Here is an 18872-nt window from a genome sequence, read left to right as displayed (position 1 = left end):
CAAAAATTGTGATTTAATTCACACATCTTCCCTCTTTGGTTTCAAGTATTACCAAAATATGCCACACTCAAATGGTCAAAAATGTCTCTCTTCAATTGGAATCTGTGGTTGGGATTGGTAACATTGAAAAACTGACTCAAAAACCTTGAAATTGGACTCAAATTTAACCCAATTTGGAGTTAAAATGAGTAAAATATGGTCGTTCGAAAAATGGGTTCCAGATAAACTGAGTTGACTCATTCTCTACATGAGCCAAGAATAAGCCTCAAATTTGTTAAAAAACCTCACCGGAAATGCCTCTATGCATTTCTAACCTATACCATGCATCCTAAGACTTCAAAACTGAAATCTAGGCTTCCCAATAATAGAACATGGCATGGAAATAATTATACCACGTGTGGATAAGCATGATCGACATGCTTCTTGTGTTCAAGCAATGGGAGACTGAGATATATGAACCAAAGTATGTTCAGATAAATATACATATATATTATATAACTACTACGAGTATATATATAAACTTTGAAATAAATTTTTTTTTTCAAATCTCAAATTTAAAGTGACGATCTAGTGCTCCCCAACATATCATTTTTTTAGAAAGTGTATGACAGCAACGTACAAGTGAAGTGATTTTGTGCGAATAATTAATGAGAAAATTAGAGTGGGTTGTGTATGTATGTATGAGTGCGTGCTTAGCGTGTGGAGTTGAGAGATACTTGACGTGTGAGACTATTGTGAGAGCGTTCTTATCGTCTCTAAATTGACTTTGTGAGAATCAGTAATTTCTTTATACTAATAAAAAAATATATATATGTGGTTATAAAACTAAAAAATAAATTAATAACCAAAACTCACCCTCAATCTGCACTCGTCTCTCAGCACCAAAATGTATTGCATGACCAAATAAGAATTTTGAAACTAAAAATAAATAAATTAATAACCAAAACTCACCCTCAATCTGCACTGGTCTTTCAGCACCAAAATGTATTGCATGACCAAATAAGAAAACAATTCTGAAAACAACATATAGTCTTCTTATCTCTTGCCTCCAAATTTATCAGGGTGAAACAATGCTCTCCAGAAAAATCTCTGCATCCTTAACTACAAGCATAAAAGTCTCTCCATCATTATCTTGATCATAACATCTAAGGCTACCGAGTTGAGAATCACAGGGAATTCCTAAATATCTATGTGTATTTTTCTTTTTCTCTACATTAGATACAAGTAAGAAATGATCTATCTTAGATAGAAGATTATCCTTGTTTGAGAAATCCAAAGGCTTCACACGATTCCTTGGAATGGCAAAGCTAAGATTAGTCCACGACTAATAAAGAATTATTTACTATCACTTTTAGAAAATTTTATTTTCTTATGTTATTACCTTTTGAAATTTTTTATTTTATTCTATTATTATAGCTCAACTAATAAAGAATTAACTTCTATTTACTACTATATCTTTTTATTTAACCTTTTTTTTTTTTTTTACTCGTTCCCCTCATTCCAAGTTTTTTATTTACTCTTTTATTTTTTATTAATGAGTGTATATAGTTTGGACCGGTTATATTATATATTGAAAAAAATAAAACTTTAGCAAAACTTGAGTACAAGAATATAATTAGTAACTTTGCATCTTAAAAAAACGAATTTATTATTACCTTTTAATATTTTTTATTTTCCTTCTATTATTATACCCCAACCAATAGTAGAAGGTTCTAATTTTTTTTTTTTTTTTTTTTTTTTTTTTTTTTTTTTTTTTTTTTAAGTTTCATATATTATTATTATCTCCAAAAAAAAAAAAAAAATTTAATTTCTTAGTAGGCCCAAAGAATTAAGTTCTATTTTCTATCTCTGTTTAACCTTCTTTTTTTTTTTTTTTTCGTCGTCCCCCTCATTCCAAGTTTTTTATATACTATTTTTTTTTTTGAATAGTATATATATATATATATACTATTATTAAAAGTAGAAAGGGTGTCAAGAATTTCAAATCTTTTATATTAATTAAAAATAAATACATAATAAAATAACTTAAAAATAAATTACCAATTAAAAAACAACTCCTAATTTAATAAAGTTTTATAATAAATTACCAATTAAAATACAAACATAAGTTATCAATTAAAATAATAATCTTATTCTACATTGGATTCCTCGGAATTGTTACCAATTAAACTAATAAACCTATTCACGGGATTCCCCACGGTTTACTCCACATGGGATAAAAGGGACCAATTAAAATACAACTCCTAATTTGATAAAATTGTATCATAAGTTATCAATTAAAATAATAAACATAAGTTACCAAGAAGTATGTAAAAATCACCTTATATTATTTTTTCCTGGTTTTATCTTCGATTGTATGACAAATTTATTTATTTATTTTTTTCAATTCAACCCCAAACTTTACTTTACATGGGATCGCTTACACACACAGGCGATACACAGAAAGGGACGATGAGAAATTACAAAAAAATTGTGTCATCCGTTTCATTTGTTAAGTCTAAAAAGAATTCACAAGTTTTTATTTTTTTATTTTTTTACAATTTAGCCCTAAATTTAATGTTAGGTATAATGATATCTAATGAGACAAGAGGTATGTAAAAATTACCTTATATATATTTTTTTCCCCCAATTTTACCTTCGTTTGTATGACAAATTTTTTTTTTTTTTTTGTTCAATTCAACCCCAAATTTAATATTAGGTATAATGATAATAGCAGAGTCGTAGCAGTAAGAATAGATATCTAATGAGACCAGAGGTATGTAAGTATTGTAAATTATTTCTGAATAAGTCTAATGATATTGATGATGAGTACTTTTTTCTTCTTCTTTCCTTTTATTTATTTATTTATTATTATTATTTTTTTGAATAAGCCTAATTTGTCGTAATTGCAGAGATCACCAAATACTATAATTTGTAGTAATTGCAGAGTCCAACAATATTGGAGAAAGCATATATTTATTTATTTATTTATGATTTTCATATTTAATTCTATTATTTATGAACTTTTTCTATTTTATTTATTGATGTTGATTTCCTTATAATTTTTCATGTTTGTGATGAAGTTGTTATACAATGTTCCTTTGGTCCAAGTCCAAGTAATTTTTTAAAAATAAGTTTAGAAATTAAATATTAAAAATTAATGTAACGACTGAATTGCACGTGTCTTTAACTAAATGTATATATATATATATATATACTTTTTATTATTATTGTTATTATTATTTTTTACAAGGCAAGAAGGGTTTATTATATACTGAAAATACAAAATTTTAGCAAAAATTGAATACAACAATATAATTAGTAACTTTGCATCTTAAATAGGTAATAAATATAATTTTTAAATAAACAAAATTAATTATTATTTTATATTAATATATATTTTACATTAAAATTTTATTTTTATATTTTTCGCCAAGGCTTCAAATTATATGGAGCTTAACTATCAACCAAAGGGAATGTCACATCAGTCCTTGAGTAACATATGTGTGGAGGATGTGTAATTCATCGCTTTAAGATTGGGTGACATGACCGGGTAAATCAATTTTGTACTGCCACGTAAAATAATTCAATTTTTTTAAAAATCCTCAAATCATATTGGTGAAATTTCTTGCAATTTTATAAAACTTGGAATGGTACTTTTATAACGACTCAAACCCAGGAGTCCGAAACACCAACCGAGTCCCTACCTGAACCCGTAATCACCCATAAAATGGTCAATCCAGGCATAAAAATCAATGAAATGACTCAGAGTGAGTCATACAAGATCAAAATATATCTAACTAGTCATTTGACTCCATACCACAAGGTTTTAGATACAAGAATTGTGATTTCACACGCCCGCCCCCTTTGGTTTCAAGGATTACCAAAATATGCTACACTGAAATGGTAAAAAATCTCTCTCTATAATGAAATCTGTGGCTGAGGTTGGTACCATTGGAAAGCTGACTCAAAAACCTTAAAATTAGACTCATATTTGACCCAATTTGGAGTTAAAATGAGTGAGATATAGTCGTTTGAAAACAGAATATCAAATCTGACAAGTAGCAGGAATGAGTTAGCTTAGTTGCCAACTGAGTTGGCTTCTTTGCCAACTGAGTTGACTCAGTTGTCAAAGAAGTCGTCTTCTTTAGACCAAGAGCAATTTTTCTCAAATAATGGGTTCCAAATGAACTGAGTTGCCTCATTCTCTAAATGAGTCGGCTTCTTTCAGGGAATAAGCCAGAAATTTGTTAAAAAACCTCACTGGGAATGCCTTTCTGCATTTCTAACCTATACCATGCATCCTAAGGCCTCAAAACTGAAATCTAGGCACCCCAATAATGGAACATAGCAGGGAAATAATTATACCACGTGTGTGGATAAGCATGACACGTGAAATAAAAATTGAATATACAACTTATGCTTTATATTTGAAATGGCTCCAAGGCCTAAGATACAACCTTTTCCTTAGTAGGCCCAAAGAATTAACTTCTATTTACTATATTTATTTAACCATTTTTTTTAACTCGTTTATCTTTATTTAATTTTTTTTTTTTTTACTTTGTTCCCCTCATTCCAAGTTTTATATTTATTCTTTATTTTTTTTTATTTTATTAATGAGTGTATATAGTTTGGACCGGTTATATTATATATTGAAAAAAAATAAAACTTTAGCAAAACTTGAGTACAAGAATATAATTATTAACTTTGAATCTTAAAAAATGAATTTATTATTACCTTTTAATATTTTTTATTTTCCTTCTATTATTATACCCCAACCAATAGTAGAAGGTTCTATTTTATTATTATTATTATTTTATTTTTTAAGTTTCATATATTATTATCTCCAAAAAAAAATTTAATTTTTTAGTAGGCCCAAAGAATTAACTTCTATTTTTTTTCTCTCTCTCTTTTTATTTATTTATTTATTATTTTTTTTTGCGTCGTCCCCCTCATTCCAAGTTTTTATTTATTTATTTTTTTATTTATTAATAAGTATATCTATATATACTATTTTTTTTTTTTGAATGGTATATATATCTATATGTACTATTATTAAAAGTACAAGGAGTGTCAAGAATTTCAAATCATTATTATTAATTAAAAATAAATACATAATAAAATAATTTAAAAATAAGTTACTAATTAAGAAACAACTCCTAATTTAATAAAATTGTATAATAAATTACCAATTAAAATACAAACATAAGTTATCAATTAAAATAATAATCTTATTCTACAATGGATTCCACGTGATTGTTACCGATTAAACAAAGGTAAATTACACTCACACCCCCTGAGGTTAGGTCATATTTCAACTAGATGAAGATTTTTATTTTACTTTGCACTCGCACCCCAATTTACTTTTTGCTTGCGAATTGACCCTTTTACCCTTAATTTTTTAATACAAAATATATAAAATCTTAAATGACAAAAAGGCTCATCTGTGTGTGTATACATATATACTGTTTGTACACGTATCACTAATGGTCCCTATCAATCCTAACCGTCCAAACTCACACATCAGCACCTTCTGTCTCCTCTCCCTGCAGACCAATCCTCTTAAGATTCTTTGTCAATGATTTCACTGCCGATTGGGATTTTGGAAAAAGTCAATCAACTAATTATACTAAACATATAATTAAATTTATTTTTATGAGATTCAAAGGACAGTATTGTTGATGGCCAGTCATTTTGATGGTGATAGCCTTTGATTTCATTTCATCCTCATCTCTAAATTATCATGTTATGTCCTCACTTTCACACCGACCACATTCCCACCTCACTATCTGAACGGCGACAGGGAAGCGGCAGTGGCATAGACCACTGAAGAAACCACCGACAATGATGATGAACTTGGAAGACGTCGGTGAGTTTGGGTGAATTTTCAGTGTTTGGGATAATTTTTCAGCAATAATGAACTTATCGTCTGTGGACAAAGAGCTGACGGGTTCTGCTTCTGATAAAGAACTTGATAACATACTCCTTTACTCCTTTGGGTCTGAATCGCTGTTGCTGCGGACCCCATCCTCCTTCTAGTGTCAACCATTCTATACTTATAGAATATAATTGACATCAGCTGCTCCTCCTAACGAACCGTAAAAGAGTACAATGAACCCTAACATAGCTCTAAGTTTTAAGAGACGCAACGCGGAAGACTTCTAACGAAAGACACTCCTAAGGACACTAGAACCTGGAGTGCTCTGATACCAACTGTAATACCCCCGGATTTTCGGATGCGGGTTGGCCAGGCCCACGCCCGACTACCCGATGATATCAAACAAATTAGCAATAATCGAATACAGAATATAATTAAGATAAACATGAGTAAATAAAATTCGCTGGAAAGAAACTAAATGAAAATCCTTTATTGAAAACTTCAGAATAAATCTTATAAATAAGAACTAGTCTGTTACATCCAACTTCTCCATTTATAATACAACTCGGGAATCCATCTGGTGGACCCCTAATCAAAAGCCAATACTAGAAAGCGAACAACTAAAAAGAAGTCCACTGCTAAACCATGAAGAACCTCCTACATCGTTGGTAGAATGAGTAGTCGTCTCTACTCAGCACGAACAAGATCTAAGACCTGGAATCGTCCGTTACCTGAAAAATAATAGTGGGTCAGGCCCACGAACAAGTTCTATCCTAACTACAATCCAAGTAGATACTCGATACGCATATACATCCTAATCAGTTCAACAATAGCTAATAGTCCTTACATAAGTATATTCACACTACAGGACTCTCACTAGACTATGGAGGGGGTCTCAACCTAAATAGAAGGTAACATGCAATACGCACCTGAGTGGGAATGACTACCTAAGCCTAACAGGTTATACCTCAACCAACATAGCTAGCTACGCATCCTACTGCATATACGCACCCTAACCGTCGACTGTGAGACTCAAACTCAGATCGCGGTACCATAATTTATATATATATAAATTCTCAACCAAACCAATGTAGTGCCGCTCAACTGTTTGTCGCTCAAGATACCACATTTAATCAGGATTTTAAACGTTTTAGTTAAAACCCTATCCTTCCTAATACAGAAATATAAACAACCATCCAGTATGTCGTTCAACTGTTTTAGTTGACGGGACACGAAACCATGTAGGATTTAACTGTTTTAGTTAATCCATTCCGTATGTATGAAGCGTTTTGATCTAATCCGTCCCTCCGTATCCCATCGTCCCATACCAGTGTATACCATGCAAATGATCCGTAATGATGCAACATTTTGAGCAGTTCATCAAAGAAAGTCCACATAATCCATATAGTTGATAATACAGAATTGAAACAGTTTATCCACTAACAATCCATAATCCATCCATCTACCAACGAGACAAAGTTTACTAAATCATCAAGTTCAAATCCAGCATTCATCCCGTTAATTGACAGAAAATATATATATATAATGCTTCAATTAATTCTAGTCTGACATCCAATTAAATTGACAACACAGGTAATAAATGCAATTATCAGCTATATAACCTATCCTGCAGTAATCCAACATTCACAGTTGACCATACAAATAATAAATGTAATTATCCACTCTATAGTATATCCAACAAGTCCATGGTCACTCAATAAATTGTAAATATGAACTGCTTCACATTATGCATGACAAAAGCTTGTTAATTAGTAAACTTATTTAGCCCTACCTCAACCAGTACCATAGTTTTTAATACATATCAAATATATATAACCCTTAAATGAATCCAAATAAACATGATAGATTTGTTTTACAAACTTGCATACTTATCCTATACTACTCCACCATTGTCCAAGTGTGAACAATACACTCAATGTAAATGCACACCTTCCATCCCTTACAGGTATGTAATTCATTCTGTAGTCCTACATGCCTATAATCCATCACAGAAATCTGAACAGAGCCTAACTCCATTCCCAAATAAACTGCTACAACTAAGGCTGTGTGGTTTAGATCTTAAGTCCCAAAACAGTTTACTGGTTTGCTTAGAATTGCTTTATTGTTCTAAACAACATTACTGGTTGGTTGAATATGAATTAATGAGCCCTCTAAAGACCTAAATTAATCCCACTCATCAATCCCAAATCCTATTTACAGCTCCTAAACACCTCCGCCATAACAAAACCAGCCCCAGAATTCTCAAAAACTCACAAAACTGGAAACACACGAGGAGAGCAGGCTCCCACAAGGTGGAGCCGCCTCCACCAATGCTTAAGCCGGCTCCAGACCATGGTAGAGCCGGCTCCACACCATGTAGAGCCGACTCCATCGTCTTTTGGAGCCGCCTCCAGTTCTCCCTCTCCTCTATTCGTTTGCTTCTTTTCCGTTTGCTTGCACTACTTCCGTTCTTCTGTGTTACAGCTTTTAACACCCTTGTTTGTGTTCAAAACCACCCAGAGGAAACCCATCTAACCCCTTCTACCATTAATTAACAGTAATTTAAAAGAACAATTGCACAGTTAAATCCAAAACAAACAGTTCGTAACAAGTTCCAGCACATACTGTTATAAGGAGTTCTAAACATGCAAAGTCAGTTTTAAATTTCATTTAACGATTTCCTGGAACTACTTAGGCATGTAAAGAACACAAGTAAAAGGGAAAGAGATGAGGTTAGAACTTGCCTTTAGCTTTTCCCCGTCTCAATTCTCCGGCGACACCTTTGTTTATCTCTCTGTTTCCTCCCAACTGCTCCAAAACTTCTCACCACCTTACTGTGTCGTAATGGTATTCTAAAACCCTAGGCAAATCCCTTAGATGAGTATATATAGGCAAACTAACCCTAGGCTCACATAAAACCCTAATATAACTCACTCGGCTCATAAACAAAAACTTACAATTAAATTCCATTTAATAAAACAATAATAAATCAATTAAATCAAATTATCCAATTAAGTCAATTAATGCAAATAATGTTAAATAATTCAACTAAGGCAATTAAACCAAAATAATAAACGCAAATAAATAATTAACAAATAAATCAATTAATACACACAAATAAACAATTTGCCACATAAGCATTTATTCATAAAATTAATAAATAAAATAAAAATGCACATAAAATAACATTTAAATTCCAATTTTGCAGGTGACGCCGCTGAAGTTGAATTGGTTGAACGGTCGTAGGTGACTGGTTCTTGTTGTTGATGTGGCCTTCTTGGGTTTATGTTTGTTGCGATCATGACGTTGATGGTGACAAAGGGTGATCGGTATCACCGGGATGGGTCTGTGGAGAGAGAGATTGTAGGAGAGAGAAGATGGCTTATGTGTGTAAGTCTTTCGCTGGAGTATTTCGCTTGAGAGAGAAGATGGCTTATGTGGGAAGTATTTGGCTGACGTGGATATTCCTCTCCCTCTTGGGCATGTTGGGGGTAGTTTGGGCATAAAAATAGTCAATACGTGGTCAAAGGGTAGCATAGTCAGTTAATATCTCAAAAGTATTATGAACTCACCAAAAATTGACATTTGGGGTATAAGTAAAATGCTAAACCACTAATTCAAATATAAGTGAAATTTGAAATCAAAAATTTCATATAACTGAAATATGATCTAACCTCATGGGGTGTAATCCTATTCACAGGATTCCTCACGGTTTACTCTACATGGGATAAAAGGGACCAATTAAAATACAACTTCTAATTTAATAAAGTTGTATTATAAGTTACCAATTAAAATAATAAACATAAGTAAAACTTGAGAACCTTAAAAACCACAATTCATTATCATGTATGAAACAACAAAACTATATGATAACATCCGGTTAGCACTTCACATTCTACTTTTTATTTTTCTCATTCGGCTTGGGTTGGATGAAAACTTTTGCATGTCTTAGCTATTGGGACCAAAACTTTTGAAACTATTGGGTTGGATGAAATTAAACATGAAACTATTTAAGGAATGGAATTCAACCTACACCCATATTTTTTTTCAGCAACCTACACACATATTTGGGGTACAAGTGAGTTGGAAAAATTACTATCTCATCCTCCGAGAGAAATTATTTCATAGTGTCTAGCTAAGTCCACCTAGTCATCATGTTGATCGCCTGGCTCATTGGATCAATAAGAAATCAACACACATGCATATTATATACCAATAATCAAAATTTATATATATTTGATTAATGTTTAAGAAAAAAATTAAATTTGATTTATACAGAACATATAATGTCAATCAATTAGCTGATAGAGATTAGATTAACTTCATAACTTATGCCAAATATACAAGAGATTGGAATTTAAGATAATAGACAAAGCTTAACAAAACAATGATAAGTATTAACATGCGATGAAGGTTATAGATTGGACGCAAACCGAACTTTATGCATATTATTCCAAAAGTGAGTGCCCCATATATACTTGAACGATTGTTTTCATGCACACGGGGACTGAGAGAATACGATTAGAACTAAAAGAACATCCAACTTGAGAGGAGACAATATGAACTATAAGAACTTCCTATGTTTAGTACACCACATTAACATTCTACCTTTGAGGTAACAATCAGTATAAATTATAGGAATGCTCACCATTAACAAATCTTGCAATAAAAAACTGAAATTTTGATTTTGCAATCACAATTAACTACTTGATGCAAGTGTCTTTCAAATATTATTTTCGAACTTTCTTCTAATCAAAAATCAAGGAGAATACCAAATCCACACCAAAATGCACACTTAAAGTGGACGAAAAGTAATGCACCTTTTGTTAAGGGACCAAACGGCCTTCATAACTTGATGAAGGAAAGCTGCTTCTTTTTTCTCTTTTTCTTCTTTTCTTTTTTCTTTTCTTGGGGTAAGTCTTGATAATAGGGAAGCTTAACAAGGCTCGCTATACAAATCGCTGCTCCACATGAACGAATGCCAAGAAACACGAGTCTTTGCTGTTTCAGGTCTAACCAAAAAAGTCTGCTATTAATTTGTATTAGGAGTACTTGGCTGCTGCTCTTTGAATGAGCTAAAACTTTCACTTGGCACCAATGAGGATCTTTATTTACTTGAAAATGGAAAGCAAGAAAAAGTTTGGTCCACAACTCGTGCACCTTCATAACCCATAATTCAACGAGGTAATCATAATCAATATAACCCGCCCACAAGCATCCACCGGAAACACCCAAAGTCACCGACCGATAACCCGATGTGCTTGGGAGTTTCACCTCTCGGAAATTCTCAGCCACAAGATCAAAAGCAAAAATAAAATTATCCACATTTGACTTGGGTCGGCGAGTAGCCACCCAATGCAAAGCACCATTAAAAACCACACCAGAAAAATTAAATAGATGAGGGAAACCATCTTGAATATGAATCCATCTCCATTTATTTGATCTCAAAGTAAAAACTGCTCCACAAGAGTTTAAAGGAGCATCAGCGCTTAAATCACTATCATCATAAACATAAGCTACCCATACAATCTTGTAATCGTCATTGACAGGATCATACCCAAATCCAAAAACTTGGGAGAAAATATCTGCAAAAGGTTGCAGCGTAGAAGGTAAAATCTGGTGTTTCTTAGTGGAAGGGTTAAACAAAATGGGGGATGTACCACAATTATACCAATCATCATCACGCATCAAACAGATCAAGCCATTGCAAGAACCTATTATATGAAAACGTTCTTCTACTCGGTACTCAAGTTTTACCGGTGGAACAATATTGTCATCATGTTTCCAGATATCATCCAGAGAATCCAATCCTGCAGAACCGAGGTCGTGGTCTGGGGAGGCGTCGTATTCAAAAATCAGACTGTGGTTAGTGTTGGTTGTGAGTGATTGATTGAGTTGCATATTGAGGAAGTTAGGGGAGTCGATTAGGGCACACCATCGTTTCGAAACGCACCTGAAGCGTAGCAAACTCGCAACTGGAAGTCGGGCGAGAACGTCGACCATCAAATCGTCGGGAATGTTGTTCGACAATGGCGCTTCAATGGACTGATAATGTCCTCTCTTCCTCATGTTCACTGCTTGTTAGGGTTTTGAGACTTTGGCAGTCCAATTTAAAAAGTTGACAAGGCAATTCCTACTCCTAGAATGAATCCTGGTATCGGACTTATGTGTATATATACGGTCTAATATGTACAAAATTAACTTTTAAAGTAGAGTGAAATTAGGATTCAAACTTCTTAAAATAATACCTCCCAAAAATAAGATCTTCCTAAAACAATGCATTATTTTTGTTTTTTAGAATCGAATGATCAAATTTTGGGTTCCACCGTAACTGTACAAATATAAATACATACATATATATATAAACATATAAAAATCATATTATTAAAATTGCCATTCACCTCCACTTCCAAAGTAATCATCATTCGCACTTTAACAATCCTAAGTTGGATAAGAAAAGGGCAAGAACCTTTATTTATTTATTTATTATTATTATTTTTATGCACAAATTGAAAGCATTTTATAATTCTAGCAATCTTTCTTCATATCAATCACATATTCTCTCCACTTTGAGAAGATAGAGAGCAAAACCAACCCTTCAAAACACTATTGCTAAATGTCAATTCAATTTTTTTTGGTAATGCTCAGACACATATCCTGATATTTATAGGGATAGTGGTCAAGAATGTATAAGATTAGGTATATAATATATACGGTGTACGAGGCCTTTGATTTGTATAAGATCAGATGGTGTACTATCGAACAATGGTACAAGTAGAAAATTGTGTTATATCATATTAAAGATGAGGTAAAAGATATGTTAATCCAATTAAAAATGGGCCAAACCAGTTCTGATCTAAGTCACACAATTCTTCTCAACGGGTATCACTTTCACGTTCTGAGCGCGCTCGCGCTTTCACGCTCCACGCACGCACTCGCTTAAATTCTCACTATTTGTTACTTAATTTTGCCATTTTCATGCTCCCGTTCTCGAATTCGCTCTCGCTTTATGTGACTTAGGTTCTGATTCTATTTTTGTTATATTTATATTTTAAAATTCTCAAGACAATTGTCATAATTTTTTTTTTTGGTAAGTGACAATTGTCATAATTTGTGTGTGTCACATACCTAATCAGTACCTATTCACCAGTGAGTAAGCAAGTATTTTTCAAATAAATATATGCTTTGAAACTAAAAATATGTTATTATAAAGAATTATGACACTTTTAAAATGGTAGAAACTCAAAATATAATAGAAATTTTTTATACTATAGATATAAATATAGACATTGATATGACTCATGACCCATACACCTGTTACTATCTTATTGATTGTCAGACTTGGCTTTATTCAAGAGATGGTTGGTTCAGTGTCGAAGCAGCCTATATATCAAGTTGCTATGTCCATCAAGCAATCCAAGCACTCTAGTCTCCCTAATGGTGGCATATAGTGCATCAATATTCGAGAGTAAACTCTACAGTGGAAAGGAATGTATAGTTTAAAAATATAGTCGAAGATAAACCATTTTTCCAGGCAATGTTTTCACAATAAAAACTTGTTCGGTCGATGTTTATAGCCATCCAAGTGTGGAAACTTTCCTTCTTTAAGGTAGGATAACTTGTTGGGATTGTTGGTGGAGAGATCAGTGTGAAGAATGGGATAGATTTTCTAATAGGGGGATCCTAAAAGGATTTGTAGCTTCAATTTGTTTGGCAAATCTGGAAGCAGGCACAGACCCAACATAGGATTAGTGGGGGTATAGGTTGGATTTTTTATATTTTTATTTTATATCTCAATTTTTAAAAAATTTATGAAGATACCCCGCTAAAATTATAATTTATCCCCACTGATTTTTTTTAATTATTTATTATCATTTTTTTTCATCTTACACTTTAAATTTTTGAAAATTTATGAAGAAAACTTCATTAATATTACAAAAATGGACCGACTATATAAGTTTACATCCACAAATTAAAAGCTAGGTCATCTCACAAATTTTTTTGAATCCGTCATGTCTCGAAGGCTAAAAATGACTGGGTTTTCAAAATGATTGGTGGAATGCGAATGACATTGCATAGCCACTACGAACACCAACCACCTCTGCTTTATGTGCTCCAATCAACCAGAATCTCACAGCCAATATATTTTTCAACTATACTTTCTCTGCTAGGGTTTTGGAACGTACTCTTCAACATCTATATGGCATTTATCATGGTGACCTTGATTTCCAGTCTATTGCTAGCTGGATGTCATCCTAACTCAAAATCGAGCCGTGACCTATAAGCGTTGCTTTAACAGCTGCATCTACTTTCTATTATAAGAAAGAAACAACTGTACCTTCAATGGGAAGAGTGCCTCAGTGGAGTGAATCCAGCATTTGATCTTCCATAATGTCCACAGTGGATTGCTCTCTATCAAGTTCCAAGACTGCAAGAGTTATAACGGTCCGTCACACATAAGGGAGATCCGTGTAAGATATTTTCATTTTTAAGAGAGGTTCGCGTAATTTCCAAAACAATAAGAGTGATTCCTGTAATTAGGACAAATCATAGGGAATGTCTGTGTAAATAAGGGTAAAATTATTATTAACAAAGTTTCATTAATATTCCGTTTACTTGGCCTTGGTCAAACTACCTAGAAAAGGAATGTTGTGGGCAATGTAGCTGTCAACAGAGTTAAAGAGTGAAAATGGGGTAACTCGCATCTAGGCTCCACATGATTAAGGGGAGTGCCTCTACTAACTGTATTACCTAGCTCAACCCCAAAGCTAAGGTCTAAGGCTGTCACTTAAATACAGGTTGAAGACGTTGGTAGAAAACCCCGAATAGTTTTATCCAATAATTTAGGCATTCACAAACTAAAATTTTCATGTGCTTTGCATGAAAAACGAGAGTTGATAGTTGCACAATACGAACAATATTTATGATCAAAGAACAGTATAGTATATCCATTCAAGTCTTAAGTAAGATACTTGTTCTAGCATGAAAACAACAAAGGACAACACAAATAAATATGACAAAGAAGAATTACACAACTAATTAATGATCTGATAAGATGGATATCAAATAGCCTTGTGATAAATAATCTAGAAATTGTACTCAAAGCACACGAGTAAAAGTTGAAACAAAAAGAAAATATGTACATGCTTTATTCACACAATCAAAGAATACGCAACAAAGCTATAGAAATTTCAGATATTTATAAAAATTAACAAAAAAAAGTTAAGTAAAGCCCATAAATTGTGTTGGTCCCGTCATAAGGTATGCAAAAAGTGGTGGATTAGATGCAGCGAGAACATTTGGCATAATTTACCACAAGTGATTGCACTCATACTCAAACCCTTGTTCTCACGCTTGACAACATAAATACCTTATATATATATATATATATCATATGTTAAATTCATGGGTGATCAGAAAAGACACACATCCTATGTATACAAAAGACATTATGATTCCACCTTTGAGAGTGCCATTATCACAAAACTAAAAACAATTAATTGGAAATCACAGTAATGTACGAAATAAAGGTATATATATCTCTAGCAAACACTATTAAGACTTTCTTCTAAACTAAGAATGAAGCAGAATACCAGATCCATGTCAAATGCAACAATATTGTTGACCAAAAAGGAATGCAACTGCCTTTGTCAAGGGACCAAAAAGCCTTCATAAATCGTAATAACAATTACTAATTACTGATCCTTAATCACCCTGTCAGCTTAACAAGGCTTGCGACGCAAATCTCTGCTTCAAGTGAAGAAATACCAATATAAAATAGACTTCTACTTAGCATTCAACATTCTTCCATTTTTTTTTTTTTGTTCTCATTCTTCACCACAATTTAACATAATCCCAAGTTTAGAAAGTCTACAATCGAAGCTGACATGAACAGAGAAGTCGAGAATTTTCTAGTATCATTCTCCTAAAATGTTGGTGCCAAAACTATGGCCCAAAGCATGTGCCAGTACTTGATTTGAGTTTTTGACCTTCAATCCAGACACTCCTTTCATTTAGCTGGATGACTTTTCTCAAGATATACACAGTCTATCTTTCTCAAGATACAAACTCTACTTTTAACAATAATATGCAAACATGGCATGCTGTAAAGAAGAGTGTCCCAGCAGCCTTATCCAGGGCTGTCACTTAAATGCAGGCTGATGACGTTGATAGAAAGCCCCTAATAGCTTTATCCAACCATTTAAGCATTCAGAAACTATAATTTTCATGTGCTTTGCATGAAAAACAATATAACGATGGTAATGCAATCTGTGAGGATGGTGATTGTGTCACACAACTCCATTGTAATTAAAAACCACTTGTTCTGAGAGTTGCGCAATACAAACACTATTCATGATCAAAGAACACTCTATCCATTCAAGCTTTAAGTAAGATCCATTGTTTAAGCGTGAAAACAACAAAGGACAACACAAACAAACAACAAAGATATAGAAGAATTTACATGCCTAATCAAATGATTTGCCGTGATGGAGATTCAAATTAACAAGGGAAAAATAGACAAGAGATTAACCTCAAAGCATATGATTGAAACAACTATGACAAACTAGCATTACACAGCTTATCAATGATCTAATAAGATGGACATCAAATAGACTTGTGATAAATAATCTAGGAGATTGGACTTGAAGCACATGAGTAAAAGTTGAAACAAAAAATATCTACATGCTTTATTCACACAATCAAGGAAACGAAACAGAGCTTAACAAAAAACCTTCATAAACAATAATAACAATTACAAATTACTGATTCCTCAATCACCCTGTCAGCTTAACAAGGCTTGCGACACAAATCTCTGCTTCAAATGAAGAAAGACCAATATCAACTTCTCTTTGCTCTTTCTCGTCAAACCACCAAATCGTGTCGTTGATTTGTAGTACTTCGTTGCAATTCTTTGAATAAGCCAAAATTCTGATGTAATAGTTAGTGACGTTTCCATAAATTTGTCCCCAATCAGCTTTAAACAGTCTGGTCCATGACGCATGCACTTTGTAATCCTTCATGACCCATAATTCAACGCAGTCATATCTAAGGCCAATCTTACAAATGCAAAACAAACACAGGCATCCACCCAATTCCCCCAAGGTCATGCACCCAAAATCCGAAATGGGGGTGAATTGCAGCATCCAGTATTTCTCAGCCACGGGATCAAAAGCAGCAATAATTTCATTCACCAAGCACTTGAGCACAATGTCGTTGTTCTGGTGACCAGCTAGCCAATGCAAAGCACCATTAACAAGCACACCAGGATAGCGATGTCTAAGTTCATAAGGGAAATTATCATGAACCTTTCTCCACAAATTCAATCTCAAACTATAAACCCAAACATTAGAGTGGTAGTGATCCTGGTTATAAAAGGATTCATATCCCCCGGATCACCCTTACAATCTTGTAATCATCATTAACAGGATCGTATCCCATTCCATAATGTACATCGTGATTGTAAAGATTCTGTTAAGAAATAAGGATCCAGTAGGAGTTTATGAGAACAAGAGCAAAATAAATGACAAGAAAATAAATAAAGCGCACACACAAATGAGACAAGGATTTACGTGATTCGGTTGTGCCTACATCCACGGGGAGAAGATAGAACAATATTTCACTATGGAAATAAAGAAATACAATGCTTAAGTGGCTCACACCCAAAACCCAATTACACCCAAAACTCTCCAGCTCTTTGCTTTTCTTTACTAAGAGAATTCACTCTCAATTTTTTGGATGATCTGGAATGCATGAGAGGCATGGCTATTTATAGCCAAAATTTGGTTACCAAAAAACATGCTTGCTGATCATGTACAAGGCTGCTACTTGGTGGCCATGCATGGAGACTTGGTGAATACACATACTTAAAGCCCAAGTTGATGGTGAAGTCATGGGTGATGTATGCTTGCTGAGTTGGCAATTTGATTTGAGCCATAATATTCTAACAAATCTCCACCTTGGCCAAAAAAAATTTCGAATGAGCCATTGTATCTCTGCCAAACAACCTGTCTTCTCCACGAAACAAATTAATTAAGAATTTTAGTTAAGTTTGAGTCATCCTCAAACTTAACCCTCGGGCTCTTATTCTTCAACTCATGCATGTCTTGCGCAACCACAAGCATATGTCAAACTTTAAATGTTTTCCAAAAGCAACCTCAGAAATTCCAAGTTTGACATCTCCTACAGCAACCTTCTTCAACCGGTCACAAACCACCGGCTGGTAATGAAAAGTCATCTTCTCACCCTTGTGGAGAATAGGACGTCCTTGACTTTTCTTCGCATCTCTATTGTGACCAACTACTTGCCTCCCACACATCTTAATGACACTCGAATGGACTATCTCATTGTCACCAAGATTATTCCAAGTCAATATCACACATGTCCTCATGGGTCTGCCTCCCTGTAAGGACTGCTGCGATTTCAGTTGCCATCTGAAAACGGATTTCATTCTCCCACTATGTTGTGTAGTTCCCCTTACAACCCTTTTGAGAATTAGGATCGTAACTCCTCTTTCGAACACTTCTTTTGCCAAGACCTGAACGCAGATTTCTGCTAACTGTAGAAGACCCTGTAGAAGCTCCACCTGTTACTGTATTCCCTTGGAGAAGTATAAATTTTTCACCTTGGTGTCCTGTAGCACCACAAGAGAATCCATCACAACCATTATTACTCCACCCTCTGTTACAACCTTGTAACCTTTGGAGTCAAGCACACCTACAGAAATAAGATTCATCTTCAGATCCGGTACATGTCGAACATCTGACAATGTTCTCACCAACCCATTGTGCGTCTTGATCTTGACTGTTTCAATTCCCAAAATTTTGAAAGTTTTCCTGTCCGCCATCAAAATTGAACCACCTTTCACCTCTTTATAGGAAGAGAAAGAATCCCTACTAGGACACATATGAACGGAACAACCAGAATCAAGAATCCAACTGTCATTAAATGACATACCTGAACACAAGGTTGTCATGAGAACATAATCGTCACTCTCCGAATCACTCGTTGTAGCAGT

The 18872-nt window shown here is 33.7% G+C and overlaps 2 protein-coding genes across 2 annotated transcripts; both read right to left on the bottom strand.

Annotated features, from left to right (window-relative positions):
* Positions 1–1057: 1057 nt before the first annotated feature.
* Positions 1058–11926, bottom strand: LOC132277413 (F-box/kelch-repeat protein At3g06240-like). Its single transcript, XM_059779276.1, has 2 exons — positions 11018–11926; positions 1058–1324 (listed from the first exon to the last, which is right to left on the bottom strand). The coding sequence occupies exons 1-2, from the start codon at positions 11924–11926 to the stop codon at positions 1058–1060; spliced, it is 1176 nt and encodes a 391-aa protein (XP_059635259.1).
* A 4706-nt stretch (positions 11927–16632) lies between these two features.
* LOC132277407 (F-box protein CPR1-like) lies at positions 16633–17792 on the bottom strand. Its single transcript, XM_059779271.1, has 3 exons — positions 17646–17792; positions 17261–17326; positions 16633–17163 (listed from the first exon to the last, which is right to left on the bottom strand). The coding sequence occupies exons 1-3, from the start codon at positions 17790–17792 to the stop codon at positions 16633–16635; spliced, it is 744 nt and encodes a 247-aa protein (XP_059635254.1).
* Between the last annotated feature and the right edge of the window lie 1080 nt (positions 17793–18872).

This window comes from Cornus florida, unplaced genomic scaffold (genome assembly GCF_030987335.1).
Source record: "Cornus florida cultivar Cherokee Brave unplaced genomic scaffold, ASM3098733v1 CherokeeBrave_3.0.0_Hap2_Chr01, whole genome shotgun sequence".
NCBI lineage: Eukaryota > Viridiplantae > Streptophyta > Magnoliopsida > Cornales > Cornaceae > Cornus > Cornus florida.
This window is presented reverse-complemented; position numbering and strand designations above follow the sequence as displayed.

Bases quoted from the DNA above. Each gene is read 5' to 3' on its own strand.
- LOC132277407 (XM_059779271.1), bottom strand. From the start codon at position 17,792: ATGGCTCAAATCAAATTGCCAACTCAGCAAGCATACATCACCCATGAC. The intron at 17,327-17,645 runs GTAACCAAATTT...ATTTCTTAACAG, and splicing joins ATCAGCAAGCATGTTTTTTG to AATCTTTACAATCACGATGT. The intron at 17,164-17,260 runs GTAAGGGTGATC...TTGTGGAGAAAG, and splicing joins TTAATGATGATTACAAGATT to GTTCATGATAATTTCCCTTA.
- LOC132277413 (XM_059779276.1), bottom strand. From the start codon at position 11,926: ATGAGGAAGAGAGGACATTATCAGTCCATTGAAGCGCCATTGTCGAAC. The intron at 1,325-11,017 runs GTGCACGAGTTG...ATTCTTTATTAG, and splicing joins TTGAATTATGGGTTATGAAG to TCGTGGACTAATCTTAGCTT.